Source organism: Melopsittacus undulatus, chromosome 3, assembly GCF_012275295.1.
Source record: "Melopsittacus undulatus isolate bMelUnd1 chromosome 3, bMelUnd1.mat.Z, whole genome shotgun sequence".
Taxonomy (NCBI): domain Eukaryota; kingdom Metazoa; phylum Chordata; class Aves; order Psittaciformes; family Psittaculidae; genus Melopsittacus; species Melopsittacus undulatus.
Genome location: NC_047529.1, coordinates 23,103,244 through 23,131,190, shown reverse-complemented (window position 1 = coordinate 23,131,190; position 27,947 = coordinate 23,103,244). Strand labels below are relative to the sequence as shown.

Genomic DNA, 27,947 nt, shown 5'->3' with positions numbered 1-27,947 from the left:
TTTTTATGAAGGTATATATTACATTCTTATCGACTATATACATGATGCACATCTTTAAAACGTGTTTTAATAACATTATAGTTTGTGATGGAAGTTGGACCATGGCCAATTTCTAAAAGTGCTGCAGTCTCCTGCAGCTCAGCCCCTGCTGCAGCAGGACCTCCATCAGGGAGCAGCGAGTGCAGCCCTGCCCATTGTGCACCCTCCCCTCACCAGACCAGTGCAGGCACTCTCTACACTCTGAGCTCCGCCCTGTAGGCTCCCCTCTCATCGGCTCTGTCTGGTGCCGACGCTGCCACCGTCGGGGCAGCCAGAGCAGAGTTCCCAGATCCGGGCCCTCGTCATAAAGCGAGCGAACCCCACTGTGCTAGCTCCCAGCTCGCGCTGCCGGCACCAACCGTCGCCACACGCTCTGGTCGCTCGCCCACCCTGGGGCGGGTTTTACCCTCTGAGGGCTGGTGCCGCTCCTCCTGGCACTGTCCCCTGTGAGTCCCTGCTCGCCTCAGCGGAACTGCCGGCTCCTGAGGAAGGCTTGGCGAGGGCTGGAGGCTCCCGCGGTGGCTCTCACCGCCCAGAACTGTGGCTTCGGGATGCGGTGTTTGCCTGTTCTCTGGTGTTGAAGGCTCCTGTCTGGAGCTGCTCATCTCGGGAAATTACCGTGTTAGCACAAGTCCAGAGGAGGGCCACGAGGATGATCAGGGGCCTGTAGCACCTCCCATATGAAGACAGGCTGAGAAAGGGAACAGGCCACACTCACACCCTTCGAATTTTTAGCTGAACCTCACTATGTTTAGCACCAAGACTCACATTTCATACTTGGAATCCAACTTCCTTAAAGACCTGGACAGTCTTAAAAAACACATCTGCTTCGTGAAGTATTATACAGAGCAACGTTCACACATCAGACACATTCTTGCCAAAATGCCATTTATTGCAGTATACCTTTAAATGGCATACAGATAACCAAGTGTTGCATCTTCTGTTAGAACTCAGATTTCATTTGTACCACTTAAATAACACAGATTGTCATGTTTGTTTCACAAACTGTCACTTTAGACTACCAAAATATACAGGTTTTTCCTTTCCCCCTAGCAAGGTTGTGAGGTACAACTAAAGTTTACCACTTTATCTTCCTGTGCTTTACAAGAACCTTTTAATAGATAAACCTATCAAACAACGCTTCTACATTCCTATACAAAGCAAAGAATTACAGCTGAAATTAACACCATCTGGTCATTGCATTAACCTATAAAAATCCATTCAGTAAAAAAAAAAAATAAAAAAAGAAGGCAGACATAATGGACTTTGCAGCTTTACTTACATCCAGCCAGCTACACATATGCACAAGTTTTCCTTGCACATAAAGAAGCTTGGAATCAAGAAGTGCTTGGGCTTTTTTCTCTTGGGTTTGCACAGAAGGCACCAATTTAGGCTGCGTAGCAGCTCAAGAGTGTTTTATACTTCATTTAAATTACACAGGTTTTTAAGTTTTACTGTCAACGTGCAACATTTATACCAGCTGTTGCAATAGTCTCCAATCATTCCCTCCGGCTCAAGTACAAGTATTTACATCAGTTGTAAATACTCTTTCTCCCACCCCATACCTTCTAAGTGATGAGGAACTGAACTTGCAAGAAGCTAACCAAAGGCAGAGCAGAAGTAAGGCTTGTGCAGAACACCACTTTTCTTCCCACTCAGTTTGAGGTACTGTGGAGAACTCCAGACTCTCAGTGAGGCCTCAGTGCCTCACATCTGACAGCACACTGACCACCAACAGCTTCAGGCATCCAGACTTTCCTCAGAAAGTGTTTTTCTGCCCTTACTAGTCTGGCATTCCCAGAGTTGCTTCTCTCCAAAGTGCAGGAACAGCTACTGAAGAGCCATTCTGGAATCATGAGAGTCAAGCACGTCAACTGTTGTGCATATTTAAGGCCATCTACACTTAGCCTTCATCAGGCTTGTTTCAGATGCTATGCTGCTCTACTCCTTAACTGCAAAGTCATGATACGCTGCTAACTTCTACCCCTGTGCGCCAAGGTATTCTGTGGCATAGACAGCAGACTATGTTCCAAGACAACTGCTGTAAACAGTGCACAGAGGCAGGTGTTACAACACATCACAGTCACCTGGTGACTACACAATAGTGCAGGATAAGAGCATCTGCAGCATGACAGTCCAGCCTATTTGGCACCTAAGAAGAGGGAATGTCTGAGACTGCTTAGAATAATCTATTTCTTACCTATGCCTAGAAAGAGCAAGAAGGTAGTGGGACAGTCCAACACTGCTGGCAAAATGAACTCTCCACTTAATTTGGGGGTCTTTGGGGTTTGTTTTGTCTTTGTGTTATGCACCAGCTTCTTAGGAGCTGGTTCTGGGTATGGCATAATGCTTCCAAAACAGAAGTTATTCTAAACCACATGACAGTCATATGCTTACCCTGCTCGTAACACCTCCTCTCACTAGGAGAGCTTCATGTTTCATAGGCATTAAGTGCTCCAAATACGGCAGTTATAAAGAGCTAGAGGACTGCAGTGTACCAAATGTCTGCCCAGCGCAGACATTTGTTACGCTTAAAACACATCTATGAGTTAAATAGGAGGATCCCTGCTATGCAAAATTCGAGCACTGGTAACTATTTATTCTTGCTAGCCCTTTCCCTAAATATCAAGAGTTTTATGCATACAGTGCTCCCTTATCTTCTCCCCACCGCCTGCCCCAGCAGTCTTTAGATAAACCAAAGTGAGTTTAGGAACTTGCAGTCCCACTTCTGTTAAAAAAATGAAAAAAACAAAAAGTTGTGCAAGAAAGCAGGGAATGTTCAATGAATCCAGATCTACTTTGTAGTTATAAAATCCCAGTGGCAAAGTGGTAAGGGCAAACAACCCAATGATCATATGGCTTAAGTTTAATGCAAAGCACACTAGGAGGTCCATGTGCAGGGAGAGAAGAGTCCAAGAAAGATGAAATAACAAGTGCCCTGAAGAGCAGTGTTTATGCATAGAATTCTTCTTGTTTGTGTGGTTTTTGGTATCCTCCATTAGACTGCTTTGGCTCATCCAGTGAATAGCTGCCTTCATCTTTTTTCTTCATTCTGTACAGCATAAATGCAACTAGAAACACTGCAAACACCAAGCCTACTAGTCCTCCAGCAATTACACCTAGAAGGGGAAGACAGCCACAAATTAGACTCCAGATAACACTAGTGTGACTATAAGTTTCAGACTGTTCTTTACTGATTTCATGACTTCCAGAAATTAATCTGTCCTTTTGCCCCAGCTCAAATCATCATCCTTCCATTAGTAGATGAGCTTGCACACAATTCCCACTGAGCTGTGCTGCAAAGCACACTAGGCTATGTTGTTCAGCTCTAGTAATTTGACTGAGGCAGCATTAGAGCAGTTTTACTGTAGTTTTTGAGAGAAATAATAGGTTTAAACACAACTTAACTGATAACTAGTAGTGACAGCTTTGCTATTAGCAGGTTAGTATTTGTCCCTGTTAGGGTTTTGACAACATAGAATCATGAATCACCACCCTAATTTCAGAGGTCTAACAGGCTTAGCTTTCATGCTCAGAGATGTACTTGGAGAACTGCAGCTTCTGCTGCCTGGAAGACTCCTACAAGAGTCTGTTTTTGCCAACTAGAAATCCAGAATATCAGGTACCTCCAAGAACTTCTTTTCTGTCCATAATTCCTGAGGCTCCTGCAGCTTTGGCATTCCTCCCAGAGTCAGCCAGTACTTCTGAGTTCTGGGTGGGGACCAAATCTTCATCTTTAGTTAAGATGAAGTCTCCCTGTTGGGACATACAAGACAGGTTAATCACGTTTCTCATCATGTCTGCTACTGGAGGTTTTCCACAGGTTGGTTTTCTTCTCATCTAAACCCCTCCACCAATATAACCTATTAAATCAATCATCACTTTTGACAAATTACCACCCTTTCCTGCAAAACCAACTTACTACATAGTATTCTAACTATCCCCTAGAAAGGCTATCAGAGATATTAATCCTCACCGGATCTCCAGAGCCATCCTCAGAAACCTCCTCATGTGTAGGAACAACATCCTTTGGAGCTGCTATTGTGGGGGTGGTGGCAATGTCTCCCTCATGATGGATGGTAGAGGGGTGCTCAGGCACATCTTTAGTGTCTGGCACATCAGAGCTGGGGATTTTAGGTTCGAGCCTATGGACTGTGCCTGAGGCTTCCAAAGAAGTTACATGAACCACTGAAGGAAAGTGAGTAGTGGGGCTTCTCACTGTTGTAACAGCATCATTTGTTGGTTTCTCATCAGGTGAGCTCAGGATGGGTACTCTGTCCTTCACAGCTACAACTGGCTCCTCTGTCACGACAGTACTAGTTGCAGGAAACATTACTTCCTTCTCAGGTCGGCTCTCAGTCCCGGGAAATGGCTGTTCATGGAAATCTATCGGTGTTGCCAGTAACGAGGAATTAGTTGGTACTCCTGGGATTCTCCAGGTGTGAGACTGTTCAGTCACGGGACCTGCAAAACAAAACAGTATTATCCTTGGCCAGTTTGGAGACCTGTTACTAGTATCTCCAGGATGCTGGTCTAACAGGGATGCTGAACCTGCATAGACAATTTTTGGAGTAACAGCAGTTCAGTTCATAATTCCTAATCTTTTTCAGTAGAATAAGGAAGGCACAGACCAGTGTGCTATCCAGCAATACTTTATTAGTCATCTGCTTCTCCACAAGGCACAAATGCTAGTCTGTTTGCAGACAGATTGACAAGGGGTCTGTCTCATTTCAGCATACTGGCTGCTCAGGATGATTATCCGATTCTTTTCCCCATAAGTATTTGTTTCAGAGCAGTACTCATATACTCAACACCTTTAGTCACTGGCACACCCAATTTCAGGGTTTTATTCCTGCAGAATTTAAAACACAAGCATGTGGCTAGAAGGAAGCAGAAGGATGCCATGGTTTAGTTTTCAACAGCTTGCTCATTCCTCAGTAGCATCTCCTCAGCTTCAGCACTGAACACCAAAGGTCTCTCTCATGCAATTTAGTAATCATTCCAATAGACTTTTTCCCCTACCCTAAAACCCTTTTATTCTGCTTTTTAAAAAGTATGGCCCATGGGAACTTGCACACCTGATGACAGATGAAATTTGCACTTGATGTATGTTGGCAGTTTGGGGTTTACACACCCTCAAATGGTATCTCCTACCAGCTCATATGAGAGCACAAAGGCCCTTCTTACAGTCTCTCTTCACCCATGAATAAACCATCACTTCAGTTCCATAACATTCTTCACTCAGTTTTGCATATTAGTAGTCACATGGAGCGTACCTGCTTCTGCTCCCTTTCAAGTCTCCTACAACTCATTTTCTGCTAATTGTTAGTGTCTGACACAATACAAGATGAAGAGGTTAGGCCCTTTCTCTGCTCATATTCTGGGGCAGGCAGGCAGGTGTGCTGCATGTGTGTGGTTCTTCCCTCCCCCTTTTAGTGTGGATTCTCATCATGATCTCAATTGCCATATTCAAGCACTAACAGTACAAGTGCTATTAACTTACCTGCACCTGAACCTGAGAATGCATCATCGTCATCACCAGATGAATCAAGATCTTCAGGAGGAAGGTTCAGATTTGTAGTTTGCTTTAAAGAGAAGGGAAGAAGGTGTGTTAGTGATGAGATTACTATGTTGCTTGCATAGTCTCCTCTAAAGGCTCCTGAAGGTTACCCAAACTCTCTTTGTTCAGAATGCATTTTCTTATCTTTCTTCATTCCATCCCCCCTAAAAAGAGTAGTTCTACTAGTGGTTAGTCTATTCAATGTTGGAAGGGTCAGTGTTGCTGCTTCCAAGCTGCACTTGTTTTTGGAAAAAAGAAAGCAAGGAATCTGTTCAGAGCCGCATTTGGCAGCAACCAATGCTCTGCCCTTGCACAACATAACCATTCTATTCCAGGTTCTGACTGGTCATGTCTTCGCTATCTACCAGCTACTGCATTACTTCTAAGGAACAGAAAAGGAGACAAAGTAGTTTGGCTTCTCTGCCTTTCTGAACACTTCCAGCACTGTTCAAGTATCTGAAATGACAACATCTCAGTGGAAGCAGAATGAGATCCCCTTTTTATAAGTGTGGGCACTCACTTATAAGTCTGAGTTAGTCCTCAACAAAGTCCTAACAAAGTCCTGAGATAGCAGCCAGTCTTCCCTGTAGGAGAATACATCCCTCAGCTTTCTCCATTTATGCTTCAGTGAGCACACCAATCAGAAGTTTAGTTGCTGGAACAAGAGGCCAAACTCCTGTTCTACTGCACCAGTTTGTCCTAACACACAACATTCAAAGCTGTTCAGGCTATCCAAAGACAAACAACACTAAATAAAGCAGAGTGATTACTTCATGCATCTTGTTAGCCTCTGCTGTATGTGCTATTAGTACAACATGCTTGACACTCAACTCGTAACTAGTCCCCAGGTTTATTTCTGCAGGGTTACCATTATCTAACCAGTCATTCTCCCTTCTCAGATTTTGAACCAAAGCCCTGTATGTCACTTCTCCTGAATTTAATCTTTCCCTGTCCAACCACATTCCCTGTTTTCCAGAATTTTTACTTTTATCCCATCCTAAAAATGCCCTTGTCACACCTTCCCAGCACTGCCCTGAGATACTGTACTACATCATCCAGGCTGGTCATAGTTCTACTGAGAATGTGAAATCTCATTTTATTATGGAAAAAAAAGAACATACATTCTTGGCAGCTTTGCAACCGCTGTATTTCTGTAGCTTGCATTAACACAGTGTCACTTAAAAATTAATGTAACACTCATTTTCATCCTAGGAACTAGTATGATCTGTCAGACAAAGCAATTGAGCTCTCTCATCTCTCACTGGGCTGCATTTACTGGCTCAATTTCCTTTTCATTCTTTTAAGGTATCAGATTTATTCAGTTTTCTCTTCCATCCTTAATACTTTATTCATTCCCTGTATTTCCACAGAACAACCGGTTTCTAAGGTGGTTTACTAGCCCATTAGATTCCTCCTCTCTGAAGACAAGTATGCAAGCTTCCACCAACCTGATTGGGCCTAAGATCTTGCCTCTTCTTGGTGATCATTGCAATTCATTATTTTTTTTTAAATAACAAGAAATAACAAAAAAAATCACAAAACCCTTATATAGACATTAAAGTGTTTAGCACTTTCCTTCTCTACTGGAAAAAAATACAAAACAAACACACAACAAAAAAAACCATCAACAAATCAAACCACTTCTCCTCAGGCTTCTGCAAGCATATTTCTACTGTAACTTCTAAGAAGAAACTTCCCTTCAATCTTTAGTTTAGCTGCATATCATAGGGTAATTTGGATTTTCAGATTTGTCCCTGCTTGTTTGCAGTGTGCTTTTGCACTCACCCACAGAAAGTGAGATAAGTACTTCCTGTATGTTTTCCTTCTCATGTCAAAGGTCAGTGACCCACACAAGCTGACCTCCCTAAACTTCAAACATTAAAGAGTATGAACTGTTGGTGCATAAAGAGTACAGAAAAGAACTGCCAGACCTCCCAAATTCCACTCCCTTGACCATCCTTTCCAGTACATTCCTTTCTAAAGTCAGGCTTCTGAAATTGCACCATTTTGGTCAATGCAGGGGGGCTGGGGACCATTTTTCTCCCTCCTTTCTTGCACTAGCAAGTGCAGTCCTTTGTTCTGGCACTCAGTTTGGTTTTGTGTGCAAGGGGAATATAGTGCCAAAGGGGACTGCATCCTCCTCCCAGTGGAAAGGCTCTACCTTGAAGCAGTCAGAAAGCAATCTCTCCAGCTTTTCACTGGAGAAAGGCACTGCCAAGCCAGTTTAAGACATGTCATCAAATACTTTTTATCTAGGATCAAGACTAACTTCCCCCAAATCTGAGTCTTCACAAGTAGTTTGTACAGGATTTTCAAGAACACTTGGACAGATCTCATGATCTGCAGACCTTAGCACCACTCTTGAAAAGATCAGACTGTCAGGAAATGAAAGAGCAACTCTTGATCTTGACTAGTAAGCCAGCACCCCTTCCCCTTGTGGTGCTAATGAATGAGGTTTGTTCAGTTATGCCACACTGTTATCCAGTGTTTCTTGTTATCCAGTGTGTCCAGCTACCCCACCCTTACATTTCCCTTCACACCTGAGGTTTAAGCCTCTTCCCAGGCTGCTGCATATTCTGCTTCTCCATAGCCTTTGTCACATACTGGTTTGAATCCTTGTTTCATTTCTGTCTTAGCTGGGATAGTGAGGTCCTCCTCAGGGGAGGAAAGTCCAGTATGGCCCACTCTAAACCAGTGGAGACTCATGCTGCTCCAGTGTAGAGTTGCCCAGAAGCTGCTCAGCAGCTATCTGGCAAATATGAAGGCAGACTCAGACCACTTGCTGTTCACTGAGTTTGGCTATTATTACTTCAAGGGAGTAACAGAACACATGATTCAGGATTTAAAAAGTCTGCTTTCTGCATATTTAAATGAGAACTTAATGAATTTACACTAAATGTGTCCTTCTACTTAGTCGCCCCAAAGGGTCAAGTCCCAGGCTGCTCCCCTAGGAGTTGCACCATCTTTTTTGCTCCCCTAGGAGTTGCACCACCTGCCTTTGACCAGACAGTTTGAGGCCTGGGATCTGAGAAGGACTTCCTTTGCCCCAGATTTGCAAAGGACAGTATCAGATTCTGCATACGTAGGTAGCAGTCAGAATATCCATGCAGTGATGTAACTTCATGACATCATCCAGTTTCATGACACATGAGTATTAAGGAATGTTTGTCTTATTTATGTAACTGCAGTTATATAAAGATTACACTTTTTGCTCTACACATTGCAGCGTCAGTAAGCATGCAGCAACCTTTCCTTGTGGCACCACAAAACACAAGTACTGCAGAAAGATCATGCTTCTATAATGATCTGCTGCTGAAGGATTTCAGATACAGCAAGGTTAACATAAAACACTGACTCAGAATGGCATCAGAAGGGACTGAGCTAATTTGGGCTTGCATCAGGAAGATGGACCATGCTGTTCAGGCAACCAGCACCTCATGGTCAAGGCTTTTCCATGACCTTTTATTGCAGCAGAATTACACCAATGAGAAAGGTTTTGATTAGTCAAGAGGATTAGTGGCACAGAACACAGACTCAGTCCAGGTTGTGCTGTCATATGGAAGAGCTGAAAATAAATTCCAACTTAAAATAATCTTGCTTTACCAATAACTCTATTACTCCAGCTCAAAATTTTATTATCAGACTGTTCAATATAATCAGCTAATGTGGACATGCTTTCCACCATCACAATCAGTTCCACCATCATTCAGTTTATTTTCCAGTCCACTGAGTCTATTTGTGGCATTCACTTTGTAATTGTTGCCAAAAAGGCTGGATATACACATTTAATTTCAGGCAATGGATCTTTTGAAGGATCTTCAATGGTCTCTCATGTATTCTAGTCAAAAAGCTTTCGATTCTTACCTACCTATTGCTTTTTCACTGGCTTTGATTTTTTTTTTGGCGAGGGGGGGGGTGTTGTTTTAGCAGTTCAGACAACTGATCACAACTACTTGCCTAGCACTTTGCATGTGGTGTCACTGAATTAAGTTGCATGTTAGGGTAACATATTAACAGTGTTTTTTATATGGATTAACTAGTTCCCATTAATCAGTGGAAGATCCTCTTCCCCAGGTACCAAAGCAGCCTGTCTAGGGGAAACCCTGGGGAGACTGTTAGCCTCTCTCTTGCTGAGCACTGTATTGTTGCAGAACAATAGTTATTCAGTTCTGCTGGGACAACCAGAAAGCTGCTTAGTGGCATCTTCGGTTTAATCAGGAACTGGCCAGGCTTTCACAGCTCATTAGATAGATTATTGGCTCCAGAAGTCTTACATACTCCAGACTTTCTTTTTATTGGGCTTTTGGTTTTGTTGTTTAACAGCATCATTTCTAACCTTCAGTCTTCATCTTGGGCAGTCTCCAAGCATCAAACCTTATTCCATATCAGCTCCCTCCTGCTACAGGAGGGACAGGAAGTACTCTCTCATGATGATAGGTTAGTAGTTGATGATTCGTAGTTTTTTAGTTAATCTCACCCTGCCCAAGCAGGGAACCACATTTCTTTAATTTGAAGCCATGGCATATGTAAAATGAAGCAGCTTTTTTCAAATTGCTCTTTGAGGTAAGCAAAACTTCAAATTGCTCTTTGAGGTAAGCAAAACCAGCGGCTTTGCCACAAGCTGCTACAAACCCTAAGCTAGATTAAGGATTATTTGTATCCCACTTTTACTAATCCTAGTTAGTGATCAGCCTACTACAGCAGTATCAAAAACACTTGAAATCCTCCTTACCTGAATGCTCTTAAATTTACATGTTTCTCCTAATAAATCCTTCTTGTTTAGCTGAAAAGGAATGAGCTGTAATGAGCTCTCCCACCTCAAACACCTCCCTAAACATCCTGCAAGATTCTTCTAACTTCACAGGATGCAAAACGTATGGTTTGCTCTTGTTTGACAGAGATATAAAAGAACAAGACAAAAACTTTCTGGCTACTAAATTCAACTTTGGAGCACTTAAGAGAGACTTTAACACGGATTTGAACAGCTCTAAAAAACTCAGATTGAAAAAGCTTGCCTTTCAACTTTTTTATATATTGAAGAGCAAAGCTAGCCCCACTAACAGATATGCTATCTCAGGCAGAGCAGCATGCAGAGCTTCTAACCTTAAAATACTGCTATTAGTGTGTGGGAAAACAAAACCTACTGAAAGAAATTTTATCTTTGTTAAACCTTGATATTCTGCAGTTAACAGCCCACACACGATTAACTCCAGTCCCAGATGTCCATGGTCTGCAGACCAGCATCCTCACCCATCCTCCTCCTTCTGCAGGCATACAGACTGCTAGCATCAAGGTGACCATGCACACCCTTCAGTTTTAAGTCAGCCATAATTTCTGGAGTCACAGAAACAGAACTGATGCTTTTATATAGCAAGTCAGAAGTAAAGCTTATGTGCAAGTCTGCTACACCAGAAATCAATAGCAGTGTGGCACCCTCTCAGCTAAATGCTCTTCCAGTTGTTTTTCCTGTTGTTCCACTGCTCAAGATAAGCACCAGTGCTGCTTGGTGACCCTGCAGGTTGATGAAGTAATTGTCTTCCTAGGAGAGCTGAAGATGCAGACTAACAGCACAGGACAAAGAGCAGAAAGACAGCTACAGACTGTTCCACAAACAGGCTGTGGACTGGATAGCCTAGATTTAAGCAGTACTTTTATCCCTGGATAGTGTTCCAAGAAAGGCTCTTCAAAGCATTACAACTGTCTGCCCTCTCTGTTTCAGATGGTGTCGTTTCAATGAGCTTTTGTTGCACTCCAACAGGCTTCAGCATTCCCACCCTTCCATTCATCAGTGTATGCCAATTGGAGTAAGGCTGGTTAGAGGTAAGTATGGCAGTCAATCTTGTCTGGTTTTCCATCAGATCATTATTACTAAGGAAATCTGGAAAATCTTGGTTAATTTTGTTCTTAATGTGTTCCTCTTGTATTTTTGGCTGGTGACTTGAGAAAGGCACTATCTTTGAGGGAGAGGTCCTAGCTGCAACAGTAGTTGCTTTCGTTTGAAGCATGAACTACATGATCATCACACAGCAACTACCTCTTGGCACTCAGCTCTTGAGGCAGTGAAACACCTTCCAACACCTACTCAAAACAGAACGAGATCTTTTAGGATCTGTTCTGCTGCGGGCAGAACAGAACAGACTAAACTCTGCCCACTAGGCTTTGATTCTATTTTTCTGTCAAGCTGTAGAAGCATTCCCTGATCCTTTGCACAAGATGCACTGGAAGAGCATCCAGCTACTCCATACACACAGCAGCTACAGTCCCAGTACTTCTGGAGGTTCACCTGGTAAGTACCATGCTGTTGCCCAATCAGCATTACATTTTCTCCTTACTGTAACAGGGAAACTTTTCATTAAGTAGGGCTGAAACACAGCAATCAACATGCCAAGAGCAAAACTGAATCAGCCTGTCACCATCAGGCTGGGTTTCACATTCTGCAGCAGGGCCCTTTAGACAACCATCTCCCACAAGAACGTGTAACTTCATTCTTCCTTGACCATCCCCTGCGTAGCTGCTCCTGCAGTCTCATGGTGAACCACATCAGGGAACTGGTTGGGTTTAAAAACAATAATAATAATTTTAAAAGGAGAGGGAGGGAACATAACACAGAGAATTTTCCAGCAGGACCAGTTTCCCAATCCTGCTCAATGCATGAATGCACAGGTGTTTGTATTGGCATAGGGCAGAGCAGGGCAGCCAGGGCTGCTTAAGCAATCCATAAAGAATTACAGCCTGGATCCTGGGATGCTGACACACACGCAGCTCCCCTGCAGCAGGGGGACAGTGAAATACACTGCCACTGCCATGCATTATGGAAACACACATCACCACCCTCAGGATGCAGGCAACACACAGATCAGAGCTGCCTCAAAGGGCTGCAGGATTTTAGAAAAAGGAGTAAGGAGAAGGGTTGTATGGAGAGTTCTCTTCTGCAGTGCTTGTTCACAAGGGATAAAGTTTCTTCCAGACAGCACAACACTGCTTTCAAGTCTACCCTGACCTCCTAAACACAGTAGAAAAAGCTACATAGATGTTTTATTCAGAAAGCTAGTAGGTCTACTTTTGTTTTGGGCCATCTGAACTTTATAGGAAGCCTAGTGCAATTGCTGTTGAGTACTGGACAAGGAGCATATTGCATGTCCTTCAGCACAGAGGGCTGAGCAAAGCCAGGGTAGCTGGAGTCCAGCAGGGCTATGGACTCCACAGCCAGGGAAGCTTGTGGCTATGCAACACACACATCAGTGACGACCCATCACTTGTGTGCACTGCTAGCACTGTACAGAGCACCATGTCAGTTCTGATACAGGAGAGCTGAGCTGCCTCACAGTTCTCTCTCATGTGGCTCCACTAGAAGTCTGGTCAGTCCTTCAACAACAGAGAATTGAGTTGAATTTTTGCCCCTGCTTTTTCACTTCCAGGTTGTGTCAAACAAGGAAGTCACTATACACTGCTTTCACTCATACAAAATTATCCTTCCAGAAAAGAAATACAGCCCAGGCCAAGGACTGAACCTCACTGATAGATCAGCATCCACAGACACAGCACACAAGTACTCAGCTCTGTATCACTGGCAGATATAGGTTGCCACAGCATGGCCAAAAGTGGGGTACCTTTTGTCTCCCATGTTCAGGGCAGCCTGTGCTTTGAAGATGCTGACTAATGAGAAAGCTCTTTTCCCTACAGCTAATCTTACAAACAGCAGACAGTTCAGTTTTATGCTATAAATGCTTTTCTTCAATGAGCCTTCTCTGCAGCTCTTTAACATACTTGATAGTTCCAGCATTCATTTCTTCAGATAGCACAAGAAAGCCAGTGAATGTATAACCTCAAAGAGCTGTGCAAAGTAGGTGCAGCTCAGTGAGGCCATACAGCTAACAGCTCCAGTTCATCCTGGGAAATTAATTTCAATCTATTTCAACTGGCTTAAGAGATGAGCAGTAAGCTGTGTAAGGTGAGACCAGACAAACCTAACTTGTCTTAAACCTCTCTGACTTGAAGTCACCAGCTCTTTTAACTTTCTAGTGTAGCAACAGCAGCATAGTAGATTCAGGCTTACAGCAACAGCCAGTTCAGTTTAGTGAAGTACAGATCAAGAATTGTTTAGTTTCAGCCAAAACCAGTGGTGGGCTGCCCAAAACAGAAACCCTGACAAAGTAAGGGTGAGAAAGGATGCTGCAGGTCAGATCTTTATGAAATGAAAACCCATCCAGGAAAGAACTACAGTAGCTCAAAACCCACTACCCATGTATGTTAGTAACTGCAACACAGGTAAACGTGATCCTCTTGGTGGAAAAAGAAAGTGACAGGATCTAAGGTCCCTGCTGCCTTTTCCTCCCACATACATGTGGCCCCTGCTGTGGAGTTCAGGCAGGTGAGGTTGAGCAACGCACCTCAGACAAGTTGTCAGCAGTTATAGACACTTCAATGGAGAGTGGACTTTATAGTGTTGCCCTCCAACACATATAAACACATTGACTCTGTGTCTTCAACAGCAATCCCAGTAAAACCAGTCATCCTTAGCCAATTATTGCTATCCATGCATTAACCCCTGTTGCCATGAACAGTCTTGCTTGGGTTTGTGTGTAAATTCCTGCCTTTGTCCCACCTCTGGCCACCCACTCATCCTGTCTTATGGGATCAGCACTGAGGACTGTCACTGGAGCAAAATTCATTACAGAACCAGAGACCTCCTGGCAAGTGCAACAGTGGGCTTCAGACCGCCCGACTGCTCCTTGGCAGCATGCATAGGCTGAAGAAGCCAGTTTCCTCTCCACATAAAGCTAAGAGACAAGCCAGCTCCCAGGAAAGCAGACCAGATAGCATTACAGCCCTCAGACTGAGGAATACAGTCAAAGACTGGATCTGTGGGAAGAGCTGCAAAGTGGCTCATGTCTCCATTGGTACCAGTTGAGCCTATGCTCTTCCAGCAGGCCTGTCAGCTCAAAATAGTCACTGTGCAGCTGCAGGCCATGTGCCAGATGCCAAGAGGCTCAACCTCCTGCAGAGGCCATCACAAGCCTGCAGCACACCAGGATCAGGACACAGGAGAGGTAGATCGAGGACTTTGGTGCCACAGGAGCACAAATTGCTCCTTCCATCTTCAGCCACTCAGCTAAAGGAGTCACAGTTCAGAAATCAGAGATGTGTCTATCAGAAAGTTTGAAATGGTCTATGGCATCTCAGATCTTCAAATTAGGCTGGTGGTACATTATGAATCACTGATGCCTCTCAGCAGTAGCAGAAAAACCCATGTGTGTGCCTCTGGTCACATAGAAGCCTGTTATCCTGGAGACAAATGCCATACAACTTGGCTGGTGGAACTATTGCCATTTCAAATGAGCTCCATGCCAGCTTTGATGTGTTTGACAAACTACCACAAGCAACACTACAACTGCACAAGTGCACTGACCTGAGCAGATGCGTTCCCAGAAGTCAGAAGCAACCTCATCACCATGCTATACAATATTCTGAGGGAGGAAGAAGCTATCTGCTTCACCAGAGAAAGGAAAGCCAACATGCAGCTAGGAATACTTCCAACCTCCAGGAATTATTATCAGGCAAGAGTCAGTGCAACAGCCTTCAGTATCTAGGCACATGGCTAGCAAAAGACCTAGGTTCTTAACTTAATTCTAGGATTTTCCCTTTTTTCCTCCTTGAACTCTAGCAATTCCTAGTGTGAGATACACCAAGGAGCCAGGAGACAAAGCTGTTAAGATCTTCTTGAAGGATCACAGAAGCATTTTCACTCTATTAGTGAAACATATATGTTTCTGATTTGAACAACCTGCTTGCAGTGCTATGCCAGCTTAGTGAAATCCTGTTTCAGATACAAATCCCGAGTGTATCTAAACTAAGGGTTTACTAGCAGTACTTCTGATCATAGCAGCTAGGAAACCTCAACAGGATGAACTCACAACCCTGAAGTACTAAACGTCTCAGCTTAAACAGGTTAGTTGGCAAACTTACTGATCCTACTTAAACCTACAAATAGTTAGCCTTACAACAACAGAAAAAGCTGACAAGACATTTTGGTTAGTACTGTAAAGTGACTGTGGAACCACCCAGATGTAAGCTTTTATAGGAGGATATATCCTATAGTAACTGGATATATTCTGCAGCAACTGTCTATTCACAAAACAACAAAAATTACTTTTTATTTGCTGACACTTCAGTGGCAGATGTCAGGCCTGCTGTTGTCAAACTCTGCTTTAGCTTCCCAGCTGATCTGCTTGTAGTTTACCCTACATGACATACATCAAGTCCATAGCATGACAGCCAGCCTGAGACTCAACAATCCAAGACAAAGCCTTCTTGATTGCTTTTGTAAACTTGTTCTCCAGAAGGAGTCAGGATGCAGCCTCCAATGCTTGTGAAGCATTTGCTTTATTTTGCTAACACACTGTATTTTCCATATACACATCCCAGACATCTGTTACCTTTGAATGCTCTATTATAAATCTCATAACCAGCTTCTTAGTTACAGCACCACCACCAACCCTTGTCAGGCACTCCACCCCTTTGTAATGTGTGGGGTTTGTTCATCAAAAGGTTTAAAGGGAAATATTGCTTGCTACACTCTAAGACACTCTCTGTAACTGTCACTGTGTGGAACCATACTCTTTTTTTTGTGGTTGTTATACTTTGTGAGTTATAAAGGGGAAGTCAGTTGTATTGTTGCACGGGACTGGGGGCGAGAGGAAGCCCCGAGCCCAGTGCTGAGGTCGGATCCAGCGAGCTCGAGCTGGTGTTCAGAGTGCACCCCCTGCTGGTGGAGGGAGGGGGAGTTCGGTAGTTTGAAGTGATATCTTGTTACATGCACCATATAAGGAATAGAGGTTCCGGTGATGGGGAGGCTGGTAACGGACGCTTCTCGAAGCTTCTGGGAGCTTCTCAAAACCTCTCGACGATGAGACCGCAGCAACAGGAGGAAGCAATGGAAAAGCGCACGTCAACATCCGGGCGAAAGGAGGCAGCGGGATTGGCTGAAGCCTTGAACCGAGAAGGATAACGACAGTCCCCCAAAGACCCGGTGTGTGCGTCTGGGGCGGAGCGGAGACTCCCCGGCGCAGCCAGCGCTGTTTTTTTTGTCTGCTATCGGTTGCTCAATTTAATAAATTTCTAAATTTGCGTTTTGAAACGAGATTGGCTCATTCACTGATAACACCTTGAAGGCCTGACTGATCAGGGGACTGGAAGCATCCAGAAAAAGCTGCCTGGCTTGAACACACACAGTCCCACATGTGCACACCAGATAGCAAGACCAGTCACACCCACAGCCTGATCCCTTGCTGCTGTTATTTGTCAGTCTGCTAGAGAAGACACTGGCCCTTCGCAAGGGAGCTGCAGAAGCGAGTTAGACTTGGGCAGGAAAATGAGCCAACTGCTGGCATTCAGCAGCTCCCTTCTGATTTGGTCATGTTCCATAGCTAAGCTGTAACCAGTTTTAAGTCCTTGCTCAACAGGACTCATGCCAGGCAGCCACCAGGCTGTTAAGAAGGAACTTAAGTATCCATTAGCAGCCTAATGCTGGACTCACAGATCATGCAAGCAGCTTTAGATTTTGGGTTTGATCCAACGCAGGGCAGTTCCTGCACCTTGGCAGGTCTCACGCTAAAACACATGGTTAAGTGTACTTCTTACATTTGCTTCTATGCCTCACCATCTCCAACTCCAAGGATGTGAAGAAATCAAGTCTCTCTCTACATTATGAGGCATGCGATCAGGTCTGGTTTATCCACAAGATCTTGCAGTGTTGACTAAGCCTAGATTATTTATAAGGCATAAGTCATCCCTGTCAAACAGATGCAGTTACACCAGCATGACTAAGCTATGCACGGAAAGGTTGAAACATCTTCACCAGATGCAGGAGCCACATCTCAGATCGGGAATACTCTGTTCTCCCATCTTAAGGGTTTTTTCATAGAGGCACTTTGAGCATCACCCCTTCCCTTCCACACAGCTTTAGCTGCTCTGGTGTGCAGGCACTGAAGAAAAGCAGCATGTGTTTTGGGTACTACTAGTCTCCTTGGCATAAACAGCAGTAGGCCAGATGGTGTTCAAGCACAGGCTGGGCCACATTTCACTGAATTACTCTAACACAGAATACCGTTCAGACTGCATGAAATTCCTTTGAGAAATATGCATGTTCACAACAGTTGAAGCATACAGCAAATTATCTACCCATATAAAGTGATGCAGAGATGAAGCTGGTAGTGCCTCTCCCTAGGACATTAATGATCTCTATGACACTAATGATTCAGGCTTACAAAAGCATCAGTAATCCTGCATGTAAGAAAGAGTCCTGACAGCAGTTGCTTACAGTTAAGTTATGCAACACCTCAGTGAGGTTATGGAAGCTGGCTGGTATACTTCCCAGCTGAGTCATGAGGGTGTTGGAGCATCATTTTGAAGCTGACACATCAAATTAAATCCTCCCATCAGAAATAGTCTTAAAAAACCCCTGCTGCTGCAACTGCACTCAAGTCACCCATCATTCTACTCATATCATCAGTGAGGCATTTATTGACCAAACATCTGGTAGATTAAACTAATTAATTTTGGCCCAGAGTCACTCAGTTACACTGTACCACATCTGTGCAGTGAAACCATGAACACAAGACTGTTACAACAGTAAGATACATCAGAGAGCTTCTCTTTGATCCATGTTCTTATGCAAGTCCCACTGTAACAGCTATTTAGCTACCTCATGCCTTCATTTTTGGGTATACAGCTTGTTCACCTGTCTGTCCCATGGCCTTGTTTCAGAGCAGTCACCAAATCAATTGAGAAGGTTAGAGCTCAGGGGAGAGGCTATCACATTTGTGATGTCTAGATGCTCTCCTGCCTCACATGGGCAACTGTAAGACTTCAGTTGTTATTTGGACATCCCTGTGTTTTACACATCTGTACTGTGAAAAGAGACATCATCAGTGCCACCCCTGATGGACTGTTAGGTATTAAGACAAGTCAATACAACAATACTAAACTGCAAGGCAAGGTGAAGTGCTTTAGTACCAAGTTACTCCCAGAACAGCATGTCCCTTAGTTCAGACAAGTTTCTGGCAAGGAGTACCATCAGGAGAGCTAGACGTTACATAGCAAGAGATCAGACTTGTAAGACACTGTTCAAACAGGTATTTCGTATACAAATAAACTTCTGGGTCTACTCACTGCCTACCAGCTCTAGTCAGCATAACCTATCTCTAAAGAAAGTAAATCATATATGCTGAAGGACCACATTATGGGCCAATTCTAAAAACACAGGTTGAATCAGTGGCACATACCAACACCATCACTACTACACTGAATGCTTTGCTGTTCCAGGTTTGCAGTGTTCACCTCGCAAACCTCAGCTGATTGATTACACGGGAGTTCTCATGCAACTCGTCCTTCTAAAGCATCCCAAAAGGTTCAGTTTTCAATGAGAAAGTTGCGATCTCCTGTGAACTTTCACTTTCTTTTACTGCATACCGCAGTTTTCACAATTTCATAACATTCTGGGCCTGCTGCCAGAGACCCACTGGCTACATCCATGCTAGTAAATTAAACAGGGAACATCCTCAGGCACTGGAACACAAGCTAAACCACCCATTTATTAGAATGATCTCTGGCACAGTTCTGAGCCTTGCCAACTTGCATGCCCCAGATAATGCACAGGAAGGTTTCCCAGCAGGCAAAGTGGTGGTGGGGAGCACCAAAGAATAGGTCAGAAAAGTAAGATTTGCTATAAAATTGGAACTGCAGCATTTAAACTGGACATGGGATAACTAGTGTCTAGCATGTTATACTTAATAGAATCAGTTTAAGGAAGTTTGCTGGAGCTTTTTAACCCCTTTTGGCTACACGCTGGGGGCATACTGAGTACTTGGAATTTTTCAGCCATTACAGTAATCGCATCTTCCAGTTTCTATAGCAAGCAGCTTACCACCTTTTCACATCTCAGCATAACCACAGATGCAGGCTGAGGAATTTCTGCAAGTTATACATGCTGAAGAGCAGAGGCGATACTGCTGGAGGATTAAGTTAGCAGCTTTCCTCTTGAAGGCCATGAGTCAGTTGATGTAAGTACATGATAGCACAGCACTCCTTTGCCACTGCCCAGACATGCCAGAGTCATTTCTTTTGTTAGGTGCTTTGTTCACTGATGGGAAAGTAGTCACAATCTAGATGATTCCTCCGTTAGGCCAGAAAGAGATTTAGAAGTCAAAGCTGTCTAGCTGCAGGCTGTTAGGCAAGTTTCGATGCAAGCCTCACTACCCCTTTCCACTGCATGTAGGTGCCACTTACCCCCTGTCAGAGCCAGCAAGGTAGACTAGACAAACCTGTAAATTTGCAGGAGTCTCTTATTACAGTTTCATAAGCACAGAGCACAGCAGGGGAGTGTTTGCATTAGATACGAATTCAAGCAGGCTTTGCAGTTCCTCTAGTTTGGGATTTTGCTCCTTTTACACCTCAACTTCTTGACCAAAGAAAGCCTGTGCTCTGTCCGTAAAGAAGATACTTACTAGCTGGTCAATGGGTAACAGGTTTTCCCTTCTGCAGAGATGCTCTAAACACAGACTGGGGTTTTGGCAGATAAACAGGCTGCTCTGAGGTCCTGTAACTGCCCAGAACACAGGCATCATGTATCCCAGATCACCACCCTGGGGTCAGGGCATACAGCCTCCAATCCTGCTGTGAGCTGGTCAACAAACAGCACATGACAGGGACAGATATCGCTACATATAAATATATACACACACCTACATTTATATTTCTCCACTCTACTGGTCTCAAAGCATAAAATAAAGCAACAATAGGGTCTTGTTTTGGGACAGGAAAGAGCCAGGTAGTCTCTTCTACAGCACTGTATCTGCCAGCTCTGATCCCCAGGGAACATACAAAGGCTCCCTGCACAGCCACAGCCACAGCCACATGCTGCTACAACATGGAGCTCTCATCTGGAAATCATTACATTAATCACTTCTTGCTCTCCAGATAGCAGACTAGCTCCACTCTCCTCTGCCCATCTCTGGCTTCAATATGTAGTCTGCTTGTCTAGTAACCCCTAGATGCAAGAGGCTGATCTGGAGCTGTGTACTGGCTGACCAGGATGCATGCTGCCACCAGCATTAGAAACTAATTAAAGAGCTTTCCTGTGTACAGCCGGGACAGTCATGGTCTGCTGTGCTGCGCAGAAAGCATTCGGTATGCTCCCTTACAACTGGAACAGAGTTCAAGTTTCCTTCCATTGAAGAGGCAGTAAGCTCCTCATCACGTGGCACAGGCAGACAAAGAGCAACCCCCATTCCCTAGCCGTGGATTGTGCACACTCAGGTGACAAAGCCAGGGCACTCAGAGAAGGTGCTGCATGAACTGGGTGTACTTTGCAGAAGACTGGTTAACAGGAGTGTGCACCTTCAACTGCCTACAAACAAAAAGCCAAGACTGTCCACCTTTGTTTCCGTGACTGGCATACAAGATATTGCCATTACTACACAGGCAGTGCAGGAAAGTTACAGGGCAGAGCATGACTAGAACACAAAGCCTCCATCAAAGAAAGGCAAGACACCCATGAGTTCCCTATCTTCTATGAGTGCCTTTGACTTAGTCAGGAGTCATTCTGCAAGAGCAATCCTGAAGACTTCCCAGTTACTAGAAAAGCCATGAACACCAAGGGGCAAAATGAGTGGACATATTGCAAAACAAGGGCTATGGAGATGATAATTCTGCCAGAGAGCACAGCAGCATAAGTGAAGCAGCAAGAGCTCTTCATCTGATCAATACTGAAGGAGTTTCAAACTAGAAGCCTAGCAGGGAAAGCCATGACTTACACCATCTCCATGACTCAGTTGTAACTGCAGCTCCAGTGACTCAACGGGAAGTTGTATTAACAACTCCATCCAAATCCCACTAAAACACTGGTTCCCATCCAGCAAAGCAAGCCTCACTGGTGAGACTGGTCTCAGCAGTGAGATACAAACATTACAGTAAAGCATGGCAAGGAGCCCAAGCTAACAGACTCTGCTGGACCCATGCCGGTTCCACAAGACCCAAAACGACAACTGCAGCCAAACACTGCTTGAGAAACTGAGAGGTTGGGAAACCACCACATTAGCAGATGTTGCTCCACAAGAGTTGCTCGTAGGAGGTCCAAATGTTATCTCTCCTTGAGGTAAGGCTTCACAGTGCAGTAACTTTTCCACTAGCCATCTCCGCAGTAGAAAGCGTGCTATCCCAGGTTTCTAGCCAGACCAGATAAAGCTCATTTCTGTGGTACACCAGCAGTCTTGCAGAGCAGTGGTTCAAATGAAGTATGACAGTCAATTCTTAAAGATCTGTTAACAAACCTGACTCTTGGCACTCTTAAGGAGACACTACATACTCTCTGCATTTTAGAGTATCTTCTCAGCTCGTAAGAAAAGTGAACCTTTAAGAAACAGAAGTCCTTGTGCTGTGGGTCAAAACAATTTCCCCTTTGCAAGTTCACTGGATGTATCAAAGTCTAGGAAGTAACAAAGATTTCCCACTTCTAATCTGTAAATAAACAGTGCCTTTAAATACTATAATATTCTGATGCTTACATTCCCCCCATCTCAAAATACTTCCACTTATTTTTCCACTCATACTGCTCACTTTAAGAAGGTGACAGAGAACCCATCCATACTCCCTAATTTCTTCCACAGCCTTTAGCAGAGCAAGGCTACAGTATTGATTGGAGGCAGCTATGCAGCTGCACTAGAACAGGAGCACGCTGTTGTTGTAGCTGAAAGCCGATGTTTCCCACTGCTTTGCTGGTTCTCTTGGCACAGAAACAGCACCTGTCCGATTTGTTTGTTTACGGAGTTACCATGAAAGTTTCACAAATAAAAAGACTAGCCCTTCCAGCTAAATAGCTTTCAGATAGACACTAAAGTAAAGGTGTCTGTGCTCCCCTTGTAAAACAAAATGAGATCCTGCCAACAAACCCCTGACAAAGCAACTCACCTTGAAGGAGACGTGCAGGGACTGGTCAGATAATCACTCTCTTTGGCTCCACTGATTACATCGCCATGACTGTAATGAGAGCTTAGGCACACAGCACACACAGACACATACATTTGGGTGCCTTAACATCTACTGAACATTGTCCTGAGGGAATAGTGCCATTTGAAGTACCCTGTGTCTCAGTGCATGCACCTATTTCCAGCTGTCCCAGAGTGCTGTATTAATATCTTTGAGTTAATAGAGTAGAAGACATTCAAGACAAAAATGCTAATGCTGCAGTGTTGAAGCAGTGCAATTTAATCCCCGACAAAACCTCCTCAGGAAAGGGGTCCTGTCTTCTCTCTCCCAAGAAGCTTCCTCCTTCCTGCAGCAGACCCTACCAAAATCTCAGCTCTCAGATGCCAGATGACACAAGAAGTGTGGGATGTCCCACTCAGAGCCAGTAGTGTGGCTGCTGGACACAGGAGACACTTTGAACAAGGTTACGAGAAAGTCCTACTATATAGGCCACCTGGAGACATCCAAGCACTGGCAATGCAAAACACATACTTAAAATGGACCAATATTGCTGCTAAAACAGCAGCCTACATTTCAGGTTAGTGCACTAGCTTAATTTTAGAAGGCTTACAGGTTTCTTGCACTTGCTGCAACTTGTCTTGGGTTGTTACGAGAGGATTGTTCGGTTTCCAGAAGTTTCAAGAGTGCTGCCATTAAAAATGTTAGCTCTTCAAACCACTTGAAACCAAGAAAAACCTGAAACAAAAGCTAGTAACTTGCACCAGGAGCCCCCGTACATGATACGAACCACAGCTTACTTGTCTCTGCTCTAATTGGAACTGACCAGATACAACAGTCACCATTTGACTGGGACGTAGCCACCAGCAAGTGAGGGTTCAGAAGGAGAAGCAGCGTCTATAGAGCTTGATAAACAACATGACTGTTTATAGAGCTTGATAAACAACATGATGCTGCTCTGCATGTACTATATAAGAAAGTGTTTCCTCCTTACCCACTGCCTACATGTTTAATAAGCAAGCTGGACTACCTTATTTCTTCTAATTAGTTTACATTCAGATAGGAATGACATCACCCTTGGAAAAAGGTTCTGCCTGCTCTGCTAAGCTTGTGTTAACCACCAGCACACACCAACACCAGATGAAACAACCAAACCCCTGTTTTCCCTCATGAGACAGGCTGGATTGTCCACTGCCCTCCTGCACCAAGCCATGCACCTTGGCTTGGTTGGCTCCACAGCAGGGTTACACCATGTAAGTTTCAGTTTGAGAGAATCATAGAATGGTTTGGGTTGGAACTGACCTTAAAGCTCATTCAGTTCCAACCCCACTGCCACAGGAAGGAACACCTTCCACTAGGCCAGACCAACCTGGCCTTAAGAACTGCCAGGGATGGGGCAACCACAGCAGAGGGATGCTTAAGGCCATTCTGATTTCTGTACCTAGCACAAGAGTCTTTCTGACCCCTGATGCAAAAGCATCATGATTCCAGATGGGTGGAAAAGACAGATTAGTGGGTGATACATTTCAACATGGGAAAAAGGCCGCATGATCACCAGAAGGGAGACAGCTTCAGTGTCAAGTCACCACAGAGAGCCCCAAGAACATCTGCTTCGTCCACATGCTCAGCCAGGAAACCTATCGGCCTGGTGTCACCTAACCCTGCGTGTTTCAAGCACAGAAAAACTCCCGACAAGCATTTATTTCATGCCATTATCATGTCTAGTAAGGAGTATTTATCATAGAGGAATTTTATCCAAATGCACAACAGAGGCTGCAAATCAACTGCAGGTTTTCCATCTTATTCAGTAGAAAAATGAATAAGAAAGTTTATTCTTAAGCTGTGGGCAGGTCCCTGTCCACACAAAACAGGGTGGCTAACAGTCACATGCTTGTCACTTTGAGTCATCTCATGGCTACTCAGTACCATATGGGCTAGAATGGAGCATGTTCACAGCTATATGCAGAGTTCAAGACAGAATGGTATGGTGAAACTGGGGGTGTACTGCACAGCTTAGATCCTGCTGTGCACTTTATTCTGCCACTCCTCATTCAACTGTTACTGTAGCTCGTCTCCAGGCAACTTTCAAATCAATTATTCCCTTTCCGAAATTACTCCCTTTCAGTTTTGACTTTGATGATCCTGCCTGCTCACAAGGAGCCTCACATTCCACTCTTCTAAGCCAAAAGGGAAGACTCCATGAGCAACGTGCACACAGCTCTGGCACACACACAGGAAGCGAGAGTCCCTTGCCTCACAGAGCAGAAGGGGATGGCAACTTGGGCTTTGTGTCCCTCGAGAGGTGGCCGCAAGCCTCCTGCCCCACACTTGCCATCCCCACACAGAGCGTAGCCCCAGAACAGACCAAGCGAAGCACTTCTACGAGGTTGCGGTGCCAGATTTCCGAGGAAAGGCCCTCCCGGGTAGGGCAGGGACCAGCGGCGGAGCCATCCTCTGTTCGTGGATGACATCTGGCGGCTGCTGCTGCGCGGAAGCCCCGACTTTCTGGGGCTGAAAGGCCGCCCGCGGAGCCGCGCTCCCGGAAGAGCTGCTCCCGAAACACCGGAGTCCTGAGGACCCTACAAGCCCCGCCAGCGCGGGGCTCAGGAGCAGCGCACCGAACCGGCGACTGCGGAGCTGCGAGACGGCCCCGAAGCCTGACGCAGGCGGCCAGAGGGAGGCAGCGGCGGGGCACCGGGACGGCGGCCCGGGAGAGGAGGTGGGGCTGGATTCCCCGTGCGGCCTGAGGGTTCGTGCGCCGGGTCCACCACGGGGACGTTTGCTCAAAGATACCGCGACGAGCCCTCCGCGGGCTCTCCAGGTACAAAAGCGGACGGGAAGCAGAAGCACCCCCGTTTCAGGTTACCTGTGTCTGCGGGGGAGGGCTCCCCTGCCACAGCGGCACCACAAAGGACCACATGCGAGCGCTCGCCCGAGCTTACCGCTCATCCTCTCCGGCGCACACCACGCCGGAGGCAGGACACAGGCATTGCCCTGAACCACTCAGTACACTCCCTTCAGTGCTGACCGAGTCTCGCTCCCCAGCGGGGGTTACTGGGCAACATCGCCCGCCCGCACTGCCCTGGAGCGGAGCCGCCAGCAGGTCGGGAGCAACAGCAGCGGGTCTGGTTTGAATTACGGCTGCTGGGGCAGCCAGGGCTCGATCCCACCAAAAAGGCTACCGAACCCCGTCGGCACAGCACGGCACAGCAGGGCATCGCTCACCAACTACAGCCTGAAGGGACCCGAGCGGCAGCGCCCCCCCTACACTCCAGCCTACCCCAGCTCCAGTGCGGCCACCCGGTTTCCCCCCTCTCCACGTGCGCCAACCTTCCCCCTCCGCCGTTCGCTCACCGGGACAGCAGCCTGGAAGTAAAGGGCCACCAGCCACACGGCCACCACGCTTATCATCCTTCCTCTTCAGCGGGCCCCAGGAGCGCACAGCCTGCCCCTTCTTCCCGCGGTCTTCGCCGCCGCTCTCGGCTCGCTCCTCTCAGTATTCTTTTCAAGTTAGCTGCGAGTTTTCTTCCTCTTTTATTTTCTTTTCAATTTTTTCCCTCTCTCTTTGTTTTCTTCTTCTCCGCCTTCCCAACCCGCCGAACCGGCCTCAAAGCAGCGCTCTGCGACGGCAAGGCGTTGAACTCTGTCTTTTAATGAACCCACTGCAACAACCTTCACCTTACGGCCACCCCCCGGCCGGCTCCGCCTCCGTTCCCCTCCCCTCGCTTCGCTCCCCGGCCTCAGCCCGGACCGGCCCGCGCTGGCCGCCCGCCCTCGTTTCCTGCTGCAGCGCTACCTGCGCCGCCGGGCTGCTGGGGCCGGGTTCTTCGGTCGGCGGCTGCCGCCGCTTCCCTCCCATTGGATTCTCAGATTTCCTCTGCGGCAGCGGCGCTGCTCCCGCCGAGTTTCCTTCCTTAGCGCTAAAAATAATCATTATTAATAATTAGTAATGCTAAAAGCCCTCTCTTCCCCTTCTGTTGTGGGACAGTCATGGGGGCGCGCTGCCTTTCCCCTTTTCCCCCTTGGCGAGCCGGGGCAGAGGGGCTCCGCCGGGTCGACCTTGCTCCAGGACCATCCCGATCACCTCCGGTGGGGGTATCTCCCCGATAAAATGAGGGCTTTGAGGAATGGAGTCCTTCCCCTGCCCGAAGAGACCCCCTGGGCTGGCTCTGCACCTTGTTCCCCAGCCTTCATTGCATCCAATTTTCTGCTGCCCCGAACAGGTTTTCTGAGGTTTGCAACAAGTAATGCTGTTTTAAAAGAAGTGCCTTCCTGGAGATGGCCCTTCTTGACGGGTTAAAAGCAACTCCAGCGGGCTGGTCTTCACACATTTCACCGTGAACATTAAAACCGAGGCAGGCAAAAAACCCACACCACGGGCTGAATTTTATTACTGTGCTCACAGGGTCAGGGCTGGAGTTGCTGCTCACTTCCAGTCAATTCAGTCGCCTTTGTTTTGTTTTCTTCCTCTCGTGTATGAGGCAGCTATGTTTAAGTGCTTGCTACAAACAATGCAACTGAACGTGTGCACAAAAGTACTTTTAAAAACAGAAAAAAAGGCCATTTTTAAGCATTAGCGCTGCCTCTGGAGCTGCCGGAGAGCACACTGCTGCATGGCTGACGGGCACCGCGTGGCTGCAGAGCAGCTGTGTGGGTGAGCAATGTGGACAAGTCTGCAGGCATGGGGCTGTGCTGCCTCAGGGCTGCTCCGGGCAGGGGGTACCCAAAAAAGAGCTGCAAACAGTGCTTCCTGGCTACTCGGGAGGTGCTTGGTGGTTGCTAGCCCATCTCTGCCAGAGCCACCATCCCTTCCCCACAGCTGTGGCCCAAAGGCTTAATAGGCCTAATAGGATATTCAGTGTGGCTAAAACTGCTGTGATTTTATCATGTGTCTTTAATTAGCCTGCTTTCTTTCCCTCTCTCTTAAATTACTCATGCAGCCTTCCCAAGAATGACTGTTACCACGATGCCCTCTCTTTCAGATGAGCTGTGGTCACCATGTTCTTCCCACAATGGGGCTGATAGGGAGAAAATGGCACCCGTGGGGCCCCACAGCCATGATGGCTGCTGGCATGTGGGGTGTAATCATGGAAGATGTGGGCGCTGTGTGGGTGGCTGTGCCAGAGCAGCGTATCTCATCTGGGAGAGCAGCTTTTCTGAACCACATCCTGAGCCTGCCCCAACCTGGATGTTGGAAGTTAGAGTTTTGGGATGGGGCTTGGGTGCTGGGGTTTGCACAGCTTAAGGCTGGAAATGTTGTTTGGGCTTAGTGGGCAGGTTGTGACAGCCAGCTGTGGTGGGTCATTGCAAATCAGGGAATACATGATGGGCATGGTCAGCATCCTTGGCTTATTCTGGTGTAGCAGAG

The 27,947-nt window shown here is 45.9% G+C and overlaps 1 protein-coding gene across 1 annotated transcript; it reads right to left on the bottom strand.

The window, feature by feature from the left end:
• Nucleotides 1–910: 910 nt before the first annotated feature.
• On the bottom strand, nt 911–26,250 carry SDC1 (syndecan 1). The gene is made up of 5 exons (XM_034060272.1): nt 25,934–26,250; nt 5,543–5,624; nt 4,016–4,503; nt 3,666–3,795; nt 911–3,158 (listed from the first exon to the last, which is right to left on the bottom strand). Exons 1-5 carry the CDS (start codon nt 25,988–25,990, stop codon nt 2,992–2,994), a joined length of 924 nt encoding a protein of 307 aa, XP_033916163.1. The 5' UTR covers nt 25,991–26,250; the 3' UTR covers nt 911–2,991.
• Between the last annotated feature and the right edge of the window lie 1,697 nt (nt 26,251–27,947).